The sequence below is a fragment of the Thunnus albacares genome, chromosome 2 (assembly GCF_914725855.1).
Source record: "Thunnus albacares chromosome 2, fThuAlb1.1, whole genome shotgun sequence".
Classification (NCBI taxonomy): Eukaryota; Metazoa; Chordata; class Actinopteri; order Scombriformes; family Scombridae; genus Thunnus; species Thunnus albacares.
Window position 1 is genome coordinate 15611074 of NC_058107.1, and position 18540 is coordinate 15629613.

At 43.8% G+C, this 18540-nt stretch overlaps 1 protein-coding gene across 1 annotated transcript in view; it reads left to right on the forward strand.

The window, feature by feature from the left end:
• The window catches only part of adgra2 (adhesion G protein-coupled receptor A2), a 39470-nt gene extending 21140 nt beyond the window's left edge, over positions 1-18330 (forward strand). The window contains exons 3-19 of the mRNA XM_044368195.1: positions 7448-7519; positions 8561-8632; positions 8733-8804; positions 9367-9530; positions 9914-10127; positions 10273-10437; positions 10517-10715; positions 10822-10971; positions 11065-11226; positions 11545-11745; positions 11864-12053; positions 12678-12886; positions 12980-13107; positions 13199-13322; positions 13404-13552; positions 14314-14403; positions 14557-18330. Of these exons, the coding sequence (XP_044224130.1) occupies positions 7448-7519; positions 8561-8632; positions 8733-8804; positions 9367-9530; positions 9914-10127; positions 10273-10437; positions 10517-10715; positions 10822-10971; positions 11065-11226; positions 11545-11745; positions 11864-12053; positions 12678-12886; positions 12980-13107; positions 13199-13322; positions 13404-13552; positions 14314-14403; positions 14557-15976 (3781 nt within the window). The 3' untranslated portion in view covers positions 15977-18330. The remainder of the gene's footprint in view (positions 1-7447; positions 7520-8560; positions 8633-8732; positions 8805-9366; positions 9531-9913; positions 10128-10272; positions 10438-10516; positions 10716-10821; positions 10972-11064; positions 11227-11544; positions 11746-11863; positions 12054-12677; positions 12887-12979; positions 13108-13198; positions 13323-13403; positions 13553-14313; positions 14404-14556) is intronic.
• Positions 18331-18540: the final 210 nt, after the last annotated feature.

The following is an 18540-nucleotide window of genomic DNA, read 5'->3' on the forward strand; positions in this document are numbered from 1 at the left end:
CTCCAGGCCCGGGCCAGACAGTGCAGCAATCTACACAGTTAGCCCTTTCATTGGGACAAACCTCCTCAAAGCCACTATTGCCTTCATAACCTGCCAAACCACCCAAGTGCAGAGGAGCAATTTAGCCTTGTTTGTTTTTGCCCTCTTACTGGACTACTGTGTTTTTGTAGCTCTTTTAAATAGGCTTACCATCCAACAGCTACATTTGGATCTTGGAATACTTCGTTTCTTTCCAGCTTTTGGGATGAAACATTCATTGAATCATACCTGGCTCCTGTAGCAGTGCTTGCAATATGCAAAATGATCACTCACATACACACACATGCACATACAGGCTATCAGGCCTTCGACACTGTGCTGGTGTACCTATTCAAGTACCTCCACCTCTGTGCACACCCTTTCTGATGGGAGCTGACGCTGGCAGCCCCACTAACGAGCCGGGACCTTTATGAGTTGTGGACAGATCCCAGCAGCCTGTCCTGTGCTGATTTGAGGCGAGGTAATGAGAATAATGAGCAAAGAGGGTCGAGGTAGTCTGGCTCTTGTCCAACTGGGCCCCACTGCACCATGGGACACAGGACAGGCAGGCAAGGCACAAGGGGCCCTCATTACCAGGTCTGCTCACCCTACGGGGAGAGAGGGAGCAGGGAGCAGAGAGGGAGAGCAGAGGGCAGCGATGATGATGGATGAGGGAGCAGCAGGGCGCTGCAGTGGACAGGTCTGAAAGGCAGGAGTGAGGTTTGTGGTTAGGGCTGGTTAGAGGCTCAGGGTGTTGGCAGCATTATAGACTTTGTCAACAAGAGAGTCTGAAATGATCCCTGAATCTACCTGACATGACTGTACTTTTACTTTTCTTGTGCTGTCAAAGAATATGCACAGGAACTGTCATGCAACATTAGCGAAAACTTCACTTAAAACAACTCCATTCAAGAACAGGAAATAAGGAGTTTGTGATTTATGCTGTAAGGCAACAAGAATTAGGGGAAGTTTGCACTGAAACCTGTGACCAATAAGTCATTCAGGGCATGAGAATGTGCAGATGTTAGACGAATCTGGGAAAATGTCTGCACACATGATAGAAAATATACAGTATACAGTATTATCACATTGTGTCTGTTATGATTAAAAGTGATAGTATTTGTTTTACAAAAGGGGAGAAGGGCCACTCAGACCTTGGCTTTTCAGAGCTTTCCTGAAAACCAACCTTGAAATCGCCTCTGCCATGCTGAGCAGCTGGGGTTAGGAAGTAGTCCAACCTAAACAACTTTACCATCTGACACAGGGGAAGTGGAGCCGAAATGGCTAAAGATGGTATGGTGGCTGGAGAGAGAAGGAAAGAGAGGAAAAGGGAGGGAGAGAGGGAACGCACACTCCTGCAGTTTGTCTTATATAAACCTGAGCTTGTTTTCCTTAGCGGGAGATTAACATTATTTCCACAGAGGCTAAGCAAATTACCTTGATGAGTGGGAACAAAACAGAGGTGGGCAGCGCTATACTGTAGCGTGTAAAAACAGAGGAGAATGTGCGGACATGGCAAGGAGCCCCTCTGTCTAGACCAGTCTGGGTAAGACAAGGTTCAGATTGTACCAGCCCACCACTCTAAGGAGAGCTTGGGCCAATTCTGGAGGTCGCACAAGGGAGTTTCATTTCTCCCTCACAGGAGAATGAGTATTTGTGTTAGTATGTTTTCCTGCACACGCCATTGAATGGCCTCCGGTTAAGCAATGGTCACCTAATGAGAGTGCATGACATTAAGGGGCGGAGCGGGTGAGGAAGGGGTTAAGCGTGCTGGAGAGTGGAAACAGAAAGGGGGGTGCTGCTGGAGTTGATAGACTCCAGATGTGTCTTTCAGATAAACTGAAGGAACGGGGTGTGTTTGTATTGCAAGCCTAGCTCAGTCATGACTCTGGGGGTTTATTGAAACAGCGAGCAAGCCCCCTCATAAGCCCATTACCAAATTGTACACTTTATACGCCAGTAACTCTCTCTCTCGCACACTCATTTGGCAAACTTGATATGGTTTCAATGGCATTTTCCTCTGGAGGAACTTGAGCTTTCTCTGGACTTGCTTCCCCCCACTTCCGTTTGTGTTCCTTTTTCTGCTTTATTTTTGCATCTCCCCTCTCCCAGCTCACTGTGTCTCTCACTGTAACTCCCCCTACCCGTTCTCTACATGCTATAGTCCATCTACTGGCTGAAAATTCACTCACGGACATGAGTCTCCCTATTCATTGATAATTTGAATGAAAGGCGTTTGTTCCTGTTTCCTTCCCAGTTGTAAAGCATACTTTGTTTCAACCCCACATCTATTATCTCATTGGTAAAGACGTTCAGTGAGACTTATGAGTCTTTCTGTGCAAATGACTCAATTTGGCACAAGAATAAATTGTAATAATATTATTTCATAAACATTTTTGAGACCAGTAAGTGGAAAAATAGCTATCACTGCTGACCTTGTGACACTTTGGCTTTACATGATTATTAATCTGACAGACAACTATCACGATGTACTGTATGTTCCATTACGAACATAACTAAGTTTCATTGTTACTGACTGCTGTGCAGGCTGGTAGATGTCATGAAATCAACAGCGGGCATCACCCCCTTCTCAAGGCTGCTCCTAAACAGTTTGTGGTTCCAGAGTTTTCCTTGGCAGAATAATCTCCAGCTCCTCTTGCTGCAGACTATAGAAACATGTAATCAACTTAGGAAATTTTACACTTCAAATAAAAGTGTATATTGCTATTTCTGTAGATCCTTCTAAATGCTGTGCAGCTGAATCCAGAGTTTATGTTACTGTCAGTCATGAGCAGAGCTGAGGGCCTTATTCATTTGAACCATATTACTGCGGTGGCAGTAATTGTCCAGGTTTGAAAGGAAGTCACCAAAGTATTTGTCCAGTAGTAATCCACAAATGGTGATTTTATTGATATGTCTACATTTCATGAGCTTCATCTTATGACAACCACTACTTAAAAAGCAATTGGTTTCCAGATGAACACAGACAAAAAGTTGATTAGGCATCCAATCTGAGAGGAACCAGCAAAAAAAATAAAGAAAATAATCTGGGGAAGGGGCAGCAAAGCAGGAAATTAGTATAAAAACAAGAGCTCGGCAGATCCTGGTTTCCTGTTTTTGGGGGGAAGGCAGGAGTACGTTTGGGGCCTGTGTTACAGAGCCCCCATTGTGAGCAAGTGTGTTGAGGAGTAGGGAGGTGGGGTCTGCGGGGCCATACACAGGGACGATTTTGCTCAGTACTGAATCCCCTAACCCACCTGCCCCTCCCTAAAGGGGAAAGCTAGCTAGTTAAAAAAAGGAGAAAAAGGAAACTGTAAAAATAAACGAGCAAGGGCCTCTGCTAGAGACGCCAACCAGACAGGAAATGACACGCGGCACAAAAATGGTCTCCACTGACCTCTGTCAGGAGCTAAGGTGCCAGCTAACCCACTTTGCTTTCTTTTTCCAGCATACCTTTAACCCATAGTTTTGCATCAGGAAATAAATAGAATTACAGCACAGAAAATGATCTCTGAAATGCCACAACTTTCCATAAAAAAATTCCAGGAACAGGAAATTCTTGATTCCAGTCTGGCGATAATGAGTGGCCATTCCCTGGCTTCAGTCATTTTCCCAGCTCCCTCCGGGGCCGGGGGCCTAAACAATGTCAGTGGAGCACTCCAGTCCCTGCTGCTGTGCTCCTGATAATGGAGCACTCCACGTCTGGAGCGCTTTACAGACCGTGTCTTCATTATTACCCTCTTGCTGCCCTACAAGCACGTCGCTCCTCTCCAGCCTGCATGGGGCCCAGGTGCTCATCCCATGTACCCACAGAGAAATGACTCTTCAGAATGGCAGAGGACCAGCGCCATTGGTCAGGAGGAGTTTTTTGGGGAAAAAAAAGACATTCTTAATGTCAGGCTCTGGTGTTAGGCCCAGCGGCAGCAAACAATGGCCTCTTTTGGGCTGGGAGTGAGCTTGAGTCTGTCACAACCCAATCACATAGGCCACATGTGGTGAAGGGGATAAAGCACTGCACTCACAAGGTTACAAAGCACAACTCAAAGAGAAACGGCATCAAATTCCTAAGTCATAAATGTAATGTGTCAACACCAATCCTGTTACTTTTTGAAGAGGGACATGCTGCTGCTGAGGAAGTAATTGTGGTAATCGCTACAAGTTGCAACTTCTAGTCCAACTTCTTAACAATGATATTTTCATGCTCAGCAAGCATGAGGCTTTGAATTATTTCTTGTCTCTGATATTATCCTCTTGCTTGGTGACAGCTGTTGTCATCAGTGTCAAGGTCGCTGAGCTGTGAAGCTGTTGTCAGGGAGGGCACTGTCTGCTCCAGAGGGCACACAGACAAGTCATCGCCTGAGCTTGAGCCCTCCTAGAGCTGGCGTTTGTGATTGTAGGCTTGAAATAAAGTTTGAAATAAATTATCTAAAGAGTTGGGAGACCGATGAGGGGCTGCAGTATAGATTTTGCTGTGATTATGCTGGTGAACAAGGGCTTATATTGGTATTTATAGCTTATGTTTGGGCTACAGTGGCTTGGCTAGTGTATAAAGTCCTGTTGACTCTGGTGAGCTCCTCCACATTCCCCAGCTTGGTGATAAGAGAGTGTATCAGAAGTAGTGGACTGTTGATACTGTACTCTTCAGGCCAAAGCACACACAGCACTGTACCCTCTCAAGCTCCATGTAAAGAAGCAGACTGTAGGAAATGCAGGTGTTTAGCGTGTATTGTTAGTTGAAGACTGGACAGTACACTGGGCAAAAAGTTCAAATACAGAAAGCTTGAAGTGCTTATAGACAATACTACTGTGGTTCTCAGCATGTGTTTCATTGGCATAAAATCTGTGGCTCAGTGTTTGTGTGTGTGTGTGTGTGTGTGTGTGTGTGTGTGTGTGTGTGTGTGTGTGTGTGTGTGTGTGTGGTCTGGTTTAGTTGTAGTGCACATGCATGTATAGGTTATAGTTAAAGTGACTATAAGCCTCCAGAGAAAGACTCAGTGTAATGTCCCCTAAGAGCAGAAAATCTGATGTGTTTGTGTGTCTCTATGCTTGTGCATGTATATTTGTGTGTAACTTCTATTTGTTTAGATTTAGGTATTGTCTCTATTATTATTGTAATACTATTTAAGGTAATTTAATTGAGATTGAGATCTCTTTTTGTAACAGAGACCAGAGGGAGGGGACATACCAACACAAACAGTATAACAAACATCTCGAAATAGTTATATAATTAAAAGTTTAAAATGGGGGTGCTCTGGTGGCCTAGGGTGTTTAATAACATCCCTACTTTGAATCTATTACATGTTATTGTCAGCTTCCCAATAAAGGAATGAAATGCCCCCCCCCAAAAAAAGTTTTAGTATTGGTTGTAAATTCTTTCTACATTCAATATTTCTAATAATAAAACACATTTTATCTTATCAACAGTCAGTAAACGTTTAAGAGCCCATGAAAATGTATGAAGAAGGTTAAAGGCATCTGAATCTAGTCATGACTTGAGTTGAAGTACATCCAAAAGTATTATATGCACACAATAACTCACTGTTGCCAACACTGATATATGTAATAAGACAGAAGTGCAGTTAAGCTGTTTTTATTATTTCTGTATATAACCGACACCTCCCCTGTCAAACCTTCCTGTTTGATATGTTTGGGCAGAACAACTAACATCAAATTTAAAGAAAAGTTGTAGAGGTGTCCTCATTATTCCATTACTCCACATTTTATCTGAATAAGAGCTTAAACATGGTGACCTAATTAGAAATTGGTGTTTACATGGGCTCTGCCTTATTTAACTTGTAATATCATCTTAATCCCATTACAAATGCATGTTTAAATGCATATACACAAGATCAGTGTTACACAGCAAATGCATGTGAAAGGGAAGGAGAGACGGTGATCAGAGAGAGGAAATAGTGGGCAGTGCCTTGCTTTTCATTGCTGCGTTAATGAGCCCCGGGACACACAGACTGGAAACAGCAGTATTGTTCTCCCTGTGCCCCGGTCAACAAATCCTATACAGCTACTGACACACAGAAACACATGTACATTCAGAGCGCGACACATAGCCACATAAAGATTACCGCGTACATTGTGACAGACCCACAAGGCCACACACACACACACACACACACACACACACACACACACACACACACACACACACACAGTGAGAGGGCTGTTGAACAGACACACTCAGAATCAGAGAGGTGGAAACATCTCCACCTTTTTTTAAAAAGCTGTGAAGTTGTTGCAAAGTGTTCTGTCTGACAAGCTGGCACGCACTCAAAGAGCTGTGCTGAGCTGTCCAAGGCTGTCTGCTTTGAGACAAACACAACAGACCTCAGCCTTTTGGTCCAAGGCCAGATAGCTTTTCCTCCATCATTATAACCTGTCTCCCATCTATAATCCAGATATGAGCGATGGCTGCGAGAGCTTGGACCAGCAGCAAAATCCCTGATCTCTGACTCTATCCCAGCCATACCGCACAGTCTAATTTTTCTACTGGAAGCCATTTTCTGAAACAATTTTCCTGCCCCAGTTTGATCAAAATAGCTCATCTCTTGGAAAGCGGACAAGACAATGGTTAAGAGATGCCTGAGGTGGTGTGAGGCTGCGTGGTCGAGAATGGTGATGACAGATAACTATTGCGGGAAAAAAGGACCAGAAAGTCCCCTGAGGTCTTGCCTACCACAGTGGCATCCTGGGTAGGGATGGAATAGTGAAAAATGCAGCCTGTATACCGCAGCGTTAATGCATGTGAGCTCCTGTAAGGAAATCCTCCTCCTCTGTGATGAGTCCAATGGGACCATGCATTTTTCATGCTGTAGGAACACAGATCACATTCTAACCCGCGTCGGCCATGTCCTGCAGATAACCATCCGTCTCCTGACCCGCTTTAACATCGCTATTCCCACCTGACCAATAAAGAAAGTTCTTGGATTCAAAATCAAATGCAGGTTATAGCTGATGGAGGGGGGCATGTGGCTGAATAGTTTAACACATGGGTGTGGGTACGGAATGGGAAGAGGGTGGAGAAGAGTGCAGCGGACAGTATCAAATTAGATCTTCAAAGAAAGTTAAGAGAATTAATATTTATAGTTTGGCAGTGGCCAAGTTTGTTGTGGGAAGCGTCTTTTTGAAACAAGCAGAAAAACGACAGAACCCCTTGCTTGCAGTTTTATATTCCACTAATATTTTACTTGGTCAAGTATCTGGATTTTTCCTGCCTCAAGCCCAGGTGGCTGATGGGATAAGATTTCCTATCTGTGTGCAGAAATACCCTGCTGTGTCCTGCTGGAGGATCCAGGTTAGGACATGTGTATCCACCACTCCCCTTCATTTTCACTTAAAAAGAAGCCTTCTCCTGATGTTTCAACATCATCCCTGCATTCATTTTCTCATTGACCTAATATTTTCTCTTTCTCTCCAGGGACCTCAAGCACAACTTAATCAGCACCATCAAGCCCGGAGCTTTCCAAGGCCTGTCTGAGCTTCGGAAACTGTAAGTAGACATTAACATGATTCACATTCCATTCGGGTTAAGAGCAGCAAATATATTAACAGAAATCATAAACACAGGCATGGAAATTTTGAATTGTTTTGTATGAGACAAATGAAGGAGTCAGGGTAGTTTTTTACGATATGAACAGCATTGTTCCCCAATTTCACAGTTGAAAGAGACAAACCCACATATCCCCCTCATCTATCTTAAGTGTGCACTGTTTTGGCAGCTCATGGCAGATGTCATGCATTATATTGAGCTCCTAGTGTTAGTGTGACCATAAAGGGCCTCCTCCGTTAAGTGTTTTTGCTGATACTTGCGGGGGCCTGCGATCTCATCTCTGGTGCCCCGCTCCACCACCGTGGAAACCTCAGGGCCACGCAGAGGCTCCTCACACGTCATTGGATGTGACAGGGTAGATGTTCACAGCCACTCGCTGCTCACTCCTTGTGTTTTTGGACACTGAGGTCTGGTTGCGGCGTGGGTCGGAGCTGGTCGTCTGTGCCGCGCCGCGTGACTCCCCTTCCCTCCTCCCCCTACTTGTGTTTTCCCTGCAAGGTCTGGGGCTTCTCAAAACAAACAGGGGGAGATAAACACATGCTCTGGACAGCTCTCTGCTGGGTAGTGTCAGGGGTGCAGCAGAGCAGATCCCTCTCTGGCTGTGGCTATACATCACACTCAGAGGTGGACAGCAGAACAGGGGCCCTGCTTTTGGTGATAAACTTTTACTGGGGTCCCATGGAGTAGAGATAAGGGAAAGTGGCAGGGTCTGTGGACATGCTGATTTAGATTTAACTTTCTAACCTCTGCAGTGCAATATAAAAGAGCAGACTGTAGTGGAAAATACTATGCAGGTACCAGAGGCAGAGAAAACCCTTTACTTGTGTTATTTAAATAAGGTTCAAAAGAAGGTCCTGCAGTTTTCTAGCGTTTGATCTGATATCAGAAGTCACGATATCACCATCTGTGACTGAGTAGGTGAGATGAGCCCTCTTGAATCAAAAATAACCAATGCATTCTTTTGTCTATTCATACTTTTAGCGACCTATCCAACAACCGCATTGGCTGCCTAGCTGCAGACATGTTCCAGGGGCTGACCAATCTCACTAAACTGTAAGAGACAAATAAATTGATTCCATAAAAATATTGTACTTTCTGTGTCTTGGGGAAGCTATCAAGTTAACATATTCATATGTAATTTGTGTACTGCTAGGAACCTCTCTGGCAACATCATATCGACCATGGATCCAGGAGTTTTTCAGGAGCTGCCGTCCCTCAAGCTAGTGTGAGTGTTAGAGACGCTCTGCACTCCAGACGTTCGGTCTCACGGCATACCATTCCATATCTGAATAAAACAATACATGTTCCAGACAGAGATAAGATTCAGAGTTCAAGGGTTTGCAGTCATTTTCAATTACTTCAAGACTGTACAAATACTAAAATAAGCAATGAAAATTTATTTGGTATGCATTTATTTGAATTTGGATGTTTTTCATCTATGTAGGATTTGTAGATTAAAGTTAGGCTAAATTATAAATCAGAAGACAATTCTGTTTAAATTACAGATGTGAGCCAACTTTTGCTTGTTTTCACAGTCCTTGCATAAAACTGTCAATTAATTAAGTGAAAACAATAAATCTGTAATCTGTGAACAAATATAGTGTTAGGGAGGCTGTAATTCAACATTGGGTGTCACAAGTATTTTTTTTTTTGTCACGTACAGGTATGATATGTTGATCCAATAATGTGCAAGTAAGCATAATACTGTGTCTGAACTAGGTGTAGTGAAAGTGCACATCCAACTCCTGCTATCTTCCCTGATAAATGACCATGACTTCTCTCACCAGGAATTTCAATTCAGAATACCTGTCCTGTGACTGTGGCTTGCGCTGGGTCCCGGGCTTCTTTCGCGGCAGTTCAGCCCGACTGGGGGACGAAACCCTGTGTGCCTACCCGAGCAACCTGAGGGGAAAGCCCCTGCGTGGACTAAGGGAAAGCCAGCTGAGCTGTGGTGAGGTCTTTGCTAGAATGAGGCGGTTCACCGCTCTATTTCAGAAAACACCGGCTTGTGAATGACAATGAGTATACGCTCTTAATAGCACTCAAGATTGTCCCAGTATTTTTTAAGGATTAGCAGACCAAATGGGAAGCAAAAAATCTACTCCAGCAGCTCAACAGGGACATACTTCTAAAAGTATCACTGGGCTGTGTTGACATCTAATCCTGTGGGTTGCATTTATTTGCTGCTGTCTGCATCCAATCTGCTCTAGAACAGCAAACTCATAATAGCTTCTGTGGAAACATTTAGCTGAGGTTGAAGTAATGAGAGAGCTGCAGAAATAATTGAGAGTGATGTGTAACGGGCACATCTGCGTCTTTCCCAATGTCACTCAGATGGTCCTCTGGAGCTGCACACCCTGTCGCTGCTGCCGTCCCAGCGTCAGGTAGTCTTCAAAGGCGATCGGCTGCCCTTCCACTGCACTGCTGCCTTGGTGGACAAAATCACTACCTTGCACTGGCGCCACAATGGTCAGCTGGTGACCTCTGACCCAGAGATGGGTGTCCAGCTGGAGGACAGCGTGCCGCATGACTGCACCTTCATCACCAGGTGCAGAAACTAGAAATATTCAGGCAGATGGCAAAACGTGTTGACAGAATTGATACACTTAAAGAATAATGCTCAACCAGTTCAGACACACATTGTATTTAGTGATAATGTGTAATAATGCACTTTCTATATCCTCTCTTTCCAGTGAGCTTATTCTGTTCAATGTACATGTGGAGGCCAGTGGAGAGTGGGAGTGTGTGGTTTCTACTGGGCGGGGAAACACATCTCGCAGTGTTGAAATAGTGGTGCTGGAGAACAGTGCCTCCTTCTGTCCAGAGGATAAAGTTGTCAACAACCGGGGGGAGTTCAGGTCAGTTACAGTTACATTGATTATTACTACATACCTAAAAAATATAGTGTTCTCATTTTTCTCTGGTGTTAAACCACAGGTGGCCAAGAACTTTGGCAGGCATCACCTCCCATCAGTACTGCCTGCAGCTGCGTTACCCTTCCCTGTCTATGGAGGGGGGTATGGAGCAGAAAAAAGCCTCTCGTTACTGTGACCGTTCTGGAAAGTGGGAGGAAGGCGACTATTCAAACTGTCACTACACCAATGGCATCACCCGTGTCCTACATACCTTCATTCTGGTCAGTACTAGGTTTGCTGGATGGTTCCTGTTCAGTAAACACTAGATACAGTAGATTTAGTATCATGACCCCACACCTTGTTCATTCATTTGCTCTTCCATTGCAGAGGCCTATCAATACATCAAATGCCGTCACTGTGGCACATCAGGTACACACATACACCTTGGAGGCTGCAGGCTTCACCGACTCAGTGGATGTGCTTTATGTTGCACAAATGATGGAGAAGTTTATGGAATATGTCAGACAGCTGAGAGAGGTGAGCAAAATGCCTATATACACGTAAGTGTGGTCAATGTTGGTTTCTTGCTGTATAGATCCCCTTACTGTTACATTTCTGCATGTGTTACAGTTGTCTGTGGTGTTGGTAGAGATGGGCAGCAACCTGATGCAGGTGGACGACCAGATCCTCACTCTTGCCCAGAGAGAGAAGAGAGCCTGCAGTTCCATTGTCTTCTCTTTGGAGACTCTGGCCTGGCTTCAGCTACACAGCCATGCTCAAGACTTCTCTATGGTAGGGACTATCAACTAAAGTGATCATTATAAACTTTTTAAACAGAGCAAGTACAGTTTCTGAATAGTATTCTAGCATTCAATAAACAAACATTTCACCAGGAATATAGGAACCAAGCTGTACAGGTTTGCATTTTCAATTACATTTTCACAGTGATTATGCCTAAAAAAACTCAACGGTACAATAGGAAGTCCGAAAAAATGTGCTTTCAAAATATAAATCCAGATGATTTTGTTTTTATATTCTCCAAACCTGGATGATTGAGATGAATCTACACAGACAATACTCTTTACCCTTATTTCCCTATTATTTGTACAGGTGTCTAGGAACATTGTGATGGAGGCCCATTTAATTCGACCAGCCCACTTCACTGGTATAACCTGCACTGCATATCAGCGTCGTGAGGTCTTAACAAACAGTCTTGGAATGGAAATGCAGGAGTCTGCCCATGAACAACAGCTTCGTTTTCGCTGCAGCACTGGCTCGCATAACACCTCTCTGAACAATTTCACCTCACAGGTGAGATGTGAGCACCTTACTGTACCTGCATTCATAAATATTAAGGTGTACTGATGGATTTCAACATTAAATACAGACTTTGTGACATGACATGTCTTGTTTTTCTCTCTTTCTCCAGAATTTAGTAGCCCTGGCCTCTGTGACTCTCCCTGCTAATCTGTTTCCTCCTGATGCTCCTGCAGACTGTAAGCTGCAGTTTGTAGTCTTTAGGACAGGCAGCTTTTTTCCACTGTCTGGGAACTCAAGCAACACTGGGGAACATTCTCGTAGACGTAGTGTGAACACTCCTGTCATCTTTGTAGGCCTAGGTAAGGAAACGTCTCAGCCTATTTAGTGTAATCCACTTAGATGCAATATTTTCCTGCCTTTAAAGGAAAAATACACTCTAAAACACTTTTAAAAATATACTTTGCATTTCTGGGCCTTTTTTCATTCTTGTTCTTGTTGATAGCCTTGTGACATAGATCTATATCATCAACAATAAAAGTTTTTTTAAGGGTCTTGGTAACACTCACCATTTTGTATTGATTTTCAACTATTTGAATGTAGGGAGACATCTGTTGTACAAGAAGCACTTCCTCTACCAACGTGGTTACATTTTTGCATATTTGTCAGTGGTACAGTGTACAGCAAAAAAAAAAAAAAAACAACTCAGTTTGCACAGCACTGTGTTTTGTCCAGTCACTGTTTCCTGACCTTGACAAACTGCTATGCTTAGCTCTTCCTCCTACGTATAAAGAGCACAGAGAATCCCAGTCTCTGTGGGATGTTGAGAGTCATTCTGGGAATCGAAACTCATCAGTCAATATAAAAGAACATGTGACAGGCCGAAGGAACGTGGAATGCTGTTGGGAAACACAAATGGACTTTACAATAAACAACTCAGTCACTGGTACAGTTTGTTTTAAAAATTTCCCTCCTCTCTGTGACAGACGGCTGCAGCATGTCGAACCACTCAGAACCCATCTGGGTGTCACTTCGCCACTTATCACCTGGCACTGATGCCATGGCAGCCCAATGGAGCCTGAAGGCACTGGACAAGCAGGGAGGCTGGAGCCAGGAGGGCTGTCAACTGGTCCACAGTGACAGCAGCACCTCCACGATGCGCTGCTCTCTGCTTAGCAACTATGCAGTGCTGCAGGTAGGATGGCCAAGTTTACTTAATGCACCATCAGAATCACCAAGGCTCATTGAGACTTTAATTTAATGCCATTTTTTTTATTTAATACTATAGGAGGTGCCAGACTTCCCCAACTCTACAACCATCTCTGTGAGGGTGCTCCACCCTGTGGTATATGCCTGTACTGCAGTGCTCCTCCTTTGCCTCTTCACCATCATCATCACACACATACTTCACCACAGGTACTCCTCACATGTGCAAGTGCATATACAAGCTGCTATTTGTTATTATTTGCTTCATTATTTCTCATTATTTTACTCATTACCCCAACAGTTCCATTCACATATCAAGAAAAAGCTGGCACACATTACTGAATACCTGCTTCCATATCGCCATGACAACGGCCATCTACGCAGGAGGCATAAGCTTGACCAGCTACCCAGTCGTTTGTCAAGCTGTAAGTCGTAACTTTACACAGTCACTTTACTTTGATTCATGGCATGTAAGGTTGATGTGTGATCTGTCTGATATGCGACAGGTGGGAATTGCACTGCACTACTCCTCGCTGTCAACCCTGCTGTGGATCGGAGTCAGTGCCAGGGTCATCTACAAAGAGGCTGTGTGGAGAATGCCTCGGCAGCCGGAGGGAGAGTCACCTGTTCCACCTACTCAGCGACCTATGCTCAGGTCAGTGATTACATCAGAGAAAGCTACAACACATCTTCACCCACTTCCTGTACCATGAGATTGTTGTTTGCTGTCAATACGGTTTATGTTTTAGACAGATGCAGGAGTTCTTGTGCTCGGCCACCCGAGCTGTGCACCGTCAAAGGGGGTCATTGTGCCCAACAACCATAGTCCCTCTGTTTTTATGAAACTTTGGAGAGACATGACAGAGTATTGCTGTACAGAAAAAAAATCTATAAGCGCAGATGGACCCAGAGTGGGGGAGGGGAGGAATGTATGAAACCAGCATAACAGGAGCAGAGGGGGTCGTCGTAAATCTTAGCATGGTGATTCGGGGGGTGCGCTGTCTTTCCAAATATTCCCTTCTGTTTCTCCTCCCTCTTGCCTGGCCTTGCCCCTGTGATCCTAGAACTGCGATCATACATTGTGCTGCTGACCTCGCTGGCCCTCCAGCCACCCTTTTATTGCCCACTCGGCCACATGGGATTAGGCCACAATAAATCACAGAGTTCTGGAGCCCAAATGGACCCTTGTAACACTCTGCCCACTATGAGAATGAAGGATCACACAGCTCAGTTCAGATTATAGACAGCCAGAGACATAAAAACACAAAAAGGAAAATGACACCGACATGCACACTTGAAAAACAACGTTGCAGCCAAAGGTCATACAGCATCCTGTGGCACAAACAAGAACTGCTCTTCATATCTAAAATTGCAGCTGGGAACTTGTGTTTGATGTGTTTTTCTCTGTTATTCAAGGTTCTATTTGATAGCTGGTGGAGTTCCTCTTATCATTTGTGGGATCACTGCAGCTGTCAATGTCAGCAACTACGGAGACAACAGCCCTTAGTGAGTACTTCTCTTTTTATCCTTGAGCCATTTGGCCCTTGACTTTGTGTTGTTTTGTTTGGTGCTGAAATGAATAATTCTGTGTGATATGTTGAATACACAGATGTCCTTGTTCTGCACTGACCCTCCTGACTTCTTTTCTTCCTCTCGCAGCTGCTGGCTGGTGTGGCGCCCCAGTCTGGGGTCTTTCTTTGTCCCGGCTGGCCTGGTGGTGTTGGTGACCTGGATCTATTTCCTGTGCACTGTGTTTCGCCTGAGGCACCGTGTGGCCAAAGAATGCACAGGAACCACCTTGTCCTCTCCTGTGACTGAGAGCCAGCCTGCACTGGCTGGAAGCACTAGCCTTCTCTCCACAGATTCAGTGGTGGGCCCTATAAACCCTGTTGTGGCTCTAGAGGACCAGTACTCACTGAAGACACAGTTCTTGGTGCTGGTGGCCACCCACTTCCTATTTGTGGTTCTGTGGTGTTGTGGAGCCATGGCAATGTGGCTGACAGGACACACTAGCTTGTTGTTTAGCTGTCTCTATGGGATGGCTGCCACAGTTCTGGGGGTGTTTCTGGTGGTGCACCACTGCTTCCGACGTCTGGATGTGCAAGCCTCATGGCTGGCATGCTGCCCAGGCTATCGCCGCTCACATCCTATGTCTACTTACACACACACCTGCACTACTGTGAGTGGAGTACAGACCTCTGAGCAGGGATCCCAACTCTTCATCAACTGCCATCCACCTGGTGACTCACATAACTCCTCGTCAGCTAGGTCATCATCCACACCAAGTGGGATCAGTAGCGTGGGCCCGGGGCCCTGCAAGCTCACCAACCTGTTGCAGGTGGCACAAGATAATCCAAACAACACTTCACGTGCGCCTGCGGGTAACAACACTAGCACCAGTACTGACAACATCACCAAGCCAACAAACAATATTCTGCCCACCATTAACTCTGCGGCACCAGTGCATCCCCAGAGAAGGAAAGTGAGTAGCAGAACTAAACAAGGGAGCAGCCAATATCACCATCGGGGTGAGGGCAGAGGTCACTATCGTCTCAAAGCTCTAAGGACAGCTGGAGGTGGGGGCAGCCTTGGAGCTTTAGGTCCCACAGGTTTAGAGCACCTCAGTTCTTCACACACAGTTTATAAACAGGCCACGAGTGAGAATGGCAGTATCCATCACAGCCTCTCGGAGAGCCAGGCCAGCCCGCTGACGAATGGGAAGCGGGTGGGAGAGTCAGTGGCCACCAGTCCATCAGAGGGAAGTGATGGGGGCAGCAGCGGGAGCCGCAAACCCTTCCCCTTGCTACCCTCAATGGCAAGCAGAGCAGCCATGCACGGTGCCCAGAGACGATGTGCCAGCAGAGACAATTTGAAACTGGCGGCTGCTGCAGAGCGAGAAGCTAAGCGCTGCTCCTACCCTTTGAACAGTGTCACCACCACTACGCCGGGGGCCGCTGCCCCGAATGGCACCCTGAAAAACTCAGTGCTAGAGCTGGAGCAGGACATGAGTGGCACAGACCAATCTCAAAGCTCTGTTGGAATGAAGAGCAGTTTGTGGAAGAGCGAAACCACAGTGTAACCTATACTTATACATGAACTTCTATGCATGACCTTAACAGACTCTTTAATGATTGGGTTATGTTTTAATGGTCTTTTGATTATAATAATTATATAATTTAAGATATAAAATCATGAAGGCATCCAGGACCCTAAACTGGTACTTTTGCCTTTGTAGCATTGTAAGAGTTTGCTGTGAAATGGTAAAAAAAATAAGAAGGCATTTGTCATTTTCAAAAAATAAGATACTCATTCATTTTATCCATTTCACAAAAAAATGCGCAAGAATGCTCTGAAATTGGCATATGATGTTGATTTTGGATGTCTAATGAAAGCTTTATTGTTTTAGTTGTGATTTTTCTATGCATATCAACTATAGCATGAAATGGAAGGCAAGATTGTCCTTTTCCAAAGTACAGCTATATGCATTTAATCTGTGGACAACCTTTCACCCTTATGTTTGCTTCAAGTAATTGTTTGCGTGTGCTCATGTGCATTTGTATGTTCTTCGTGTGTGTGTGTGTGTGTGTGTGTGTGTGTGTGTGTGTGTGTGCATGAGTGTGGGTGCACAGAATCTCTGAGTGAATTAAAAAAAAAAGCTATGCGAGACTTTTGAATATATGGTGAAAATGTTTCATTTTTATTTCTATGTATTCCCCTCAGCACTGACACAGAGCTCTTCATGTCTAATAAAAACATAAGGAATAAAAATCAGGGGGAAATAATTAGCTTTTACATACGCAGTAACTTGTAGTGTTCAATCACTTTTCACTTCCAGAGGACTTATTCTGGTCTAATGCAAGAATGACTGCCCCCTCCTGGATGGCAGAGCAACATTTCAGTCTGGGAGGGATTAGAAATGTGAGGCTTACTTTTAAGTAAATCTTCTCACTATGATTTTAAAAGTATTAGTATGAAAAATCTCTCAACAGTGTTCACAGAGCACCAGTTTTGATCCACTTATCTTATATCAGGGTCCTGACCAACAGCACTGCGTGAAGATAAGCTTTTTAAATCAATTAATTTGGATTGTTGTCTTCAAATTTTAGTAGACTAACATAGACTTAAGCCATACTTCTTCTTTTTTTTCTTTTTACTTGTCAGTTTAGTACATCTGCAATTCAGGAAATTGCATTTGCAGGAAATAGTGTTTCTACTATGCAGCTTATTATCACATCTTTTGTCCATTGTTCTTTGGAAGGAAGTCTTATTGAAATTCAAAAAAACGCATACTGTATGTCACTCTTAAGCGTTCTCGTATAGTCAGTTTATTGTGCATATTATTACATATTGTGCAATATGAGCTTTTGATCAAACCTCAGCAAAATAGTATTAATGTAAAACATGAAAATTATCCTATATTCCATGTGTCCCAGACTTTTACTGAACTCAACTTCTCATGAAAAACATAATATGAGCATTAATATAGACATTTCTTATTCATAATTCAGTATGAATTTCAATATCATCATGTGCAGGTACTTCATGCCTGTGCTGTAGAGACACTTTAGACACTTTCTTATGGCTGTGGCTGAGTTACATAGGCCTAATCTTGACTTTACGTCGTATCAGTAATGATTTTGTTAACAATTTCCAAATTGTTGGCGAACCAAATATTTATTTAAACATTATAAAACACTTTTTGGAAAATTATGCTAATTCCTTTATGGATGATTTTTCCTAATGTGTGCCAAAATGCCTGCTACACAGTATGTTCATGAAGTATGAAGCATTTGGCAATCACTTTTTAAATTATTCAAATTTCTAATTATCTATTACTGAATGTTAAATTCTGATGAATGTCTGAGGCTTTTTTACCTACCAAAACATTCAGTCTTGTGAAGTGTACTCTATTTTGAATATTACACAAGCCTGCAAGAACCCATGCAACTGTGAAATGGTGAAATATTTTGTTCTTTATTTTATACTACAGTACTGATCAACTACGTATTTTGCCTGAAATCAACCTCAGTATCTTGATGAAATCCTGGTGGCCAGACCCAGCCATAGATAATAAGATGTCAGTGAGTGATAGAAGATTCAACAATTTCATCCTACTTAGTTCTGGACTGCTTTGGGCATTTGTGGGTTCACATTTAGACCATCTGACATAATTTGATCAGCCATAACCTGAATGTACTGCTCTTAAGCTCCTTCAAACAAACAACACTACACACTTGGAATCTTAGGGGATCAGTTTTCATGTGCCAAACTCTCCTTTAAATAAGAAAATGGGCAATTTTTACATGTGTAGATACAGGCCTGCTCATGTTTTACTCTCATTTTGGAAACCTGTTTTTACTTAAGTAATATATTTCTAAGAAACCTCAGACTCTGCCTTACAATTTCAGATCCAAAATAAAGAGAGAACAATTATTTGTCTGGTCATCTTCTGTCCTTTATATGGTAAATGAGCGTCACTGGACTGAGTTCAGTGTTCATTTGTCTCCTATTGAACGTCTCTGTGGATTTTGTGAAGAAAAACTGACTCCTGATCAGTGGTTGATATTGCTGATTAACGGTCCGCGATGTCTCAACGCCCGCCTCCTCCACTGTCCAATCACTGACTGAGTTCAGATACTGACA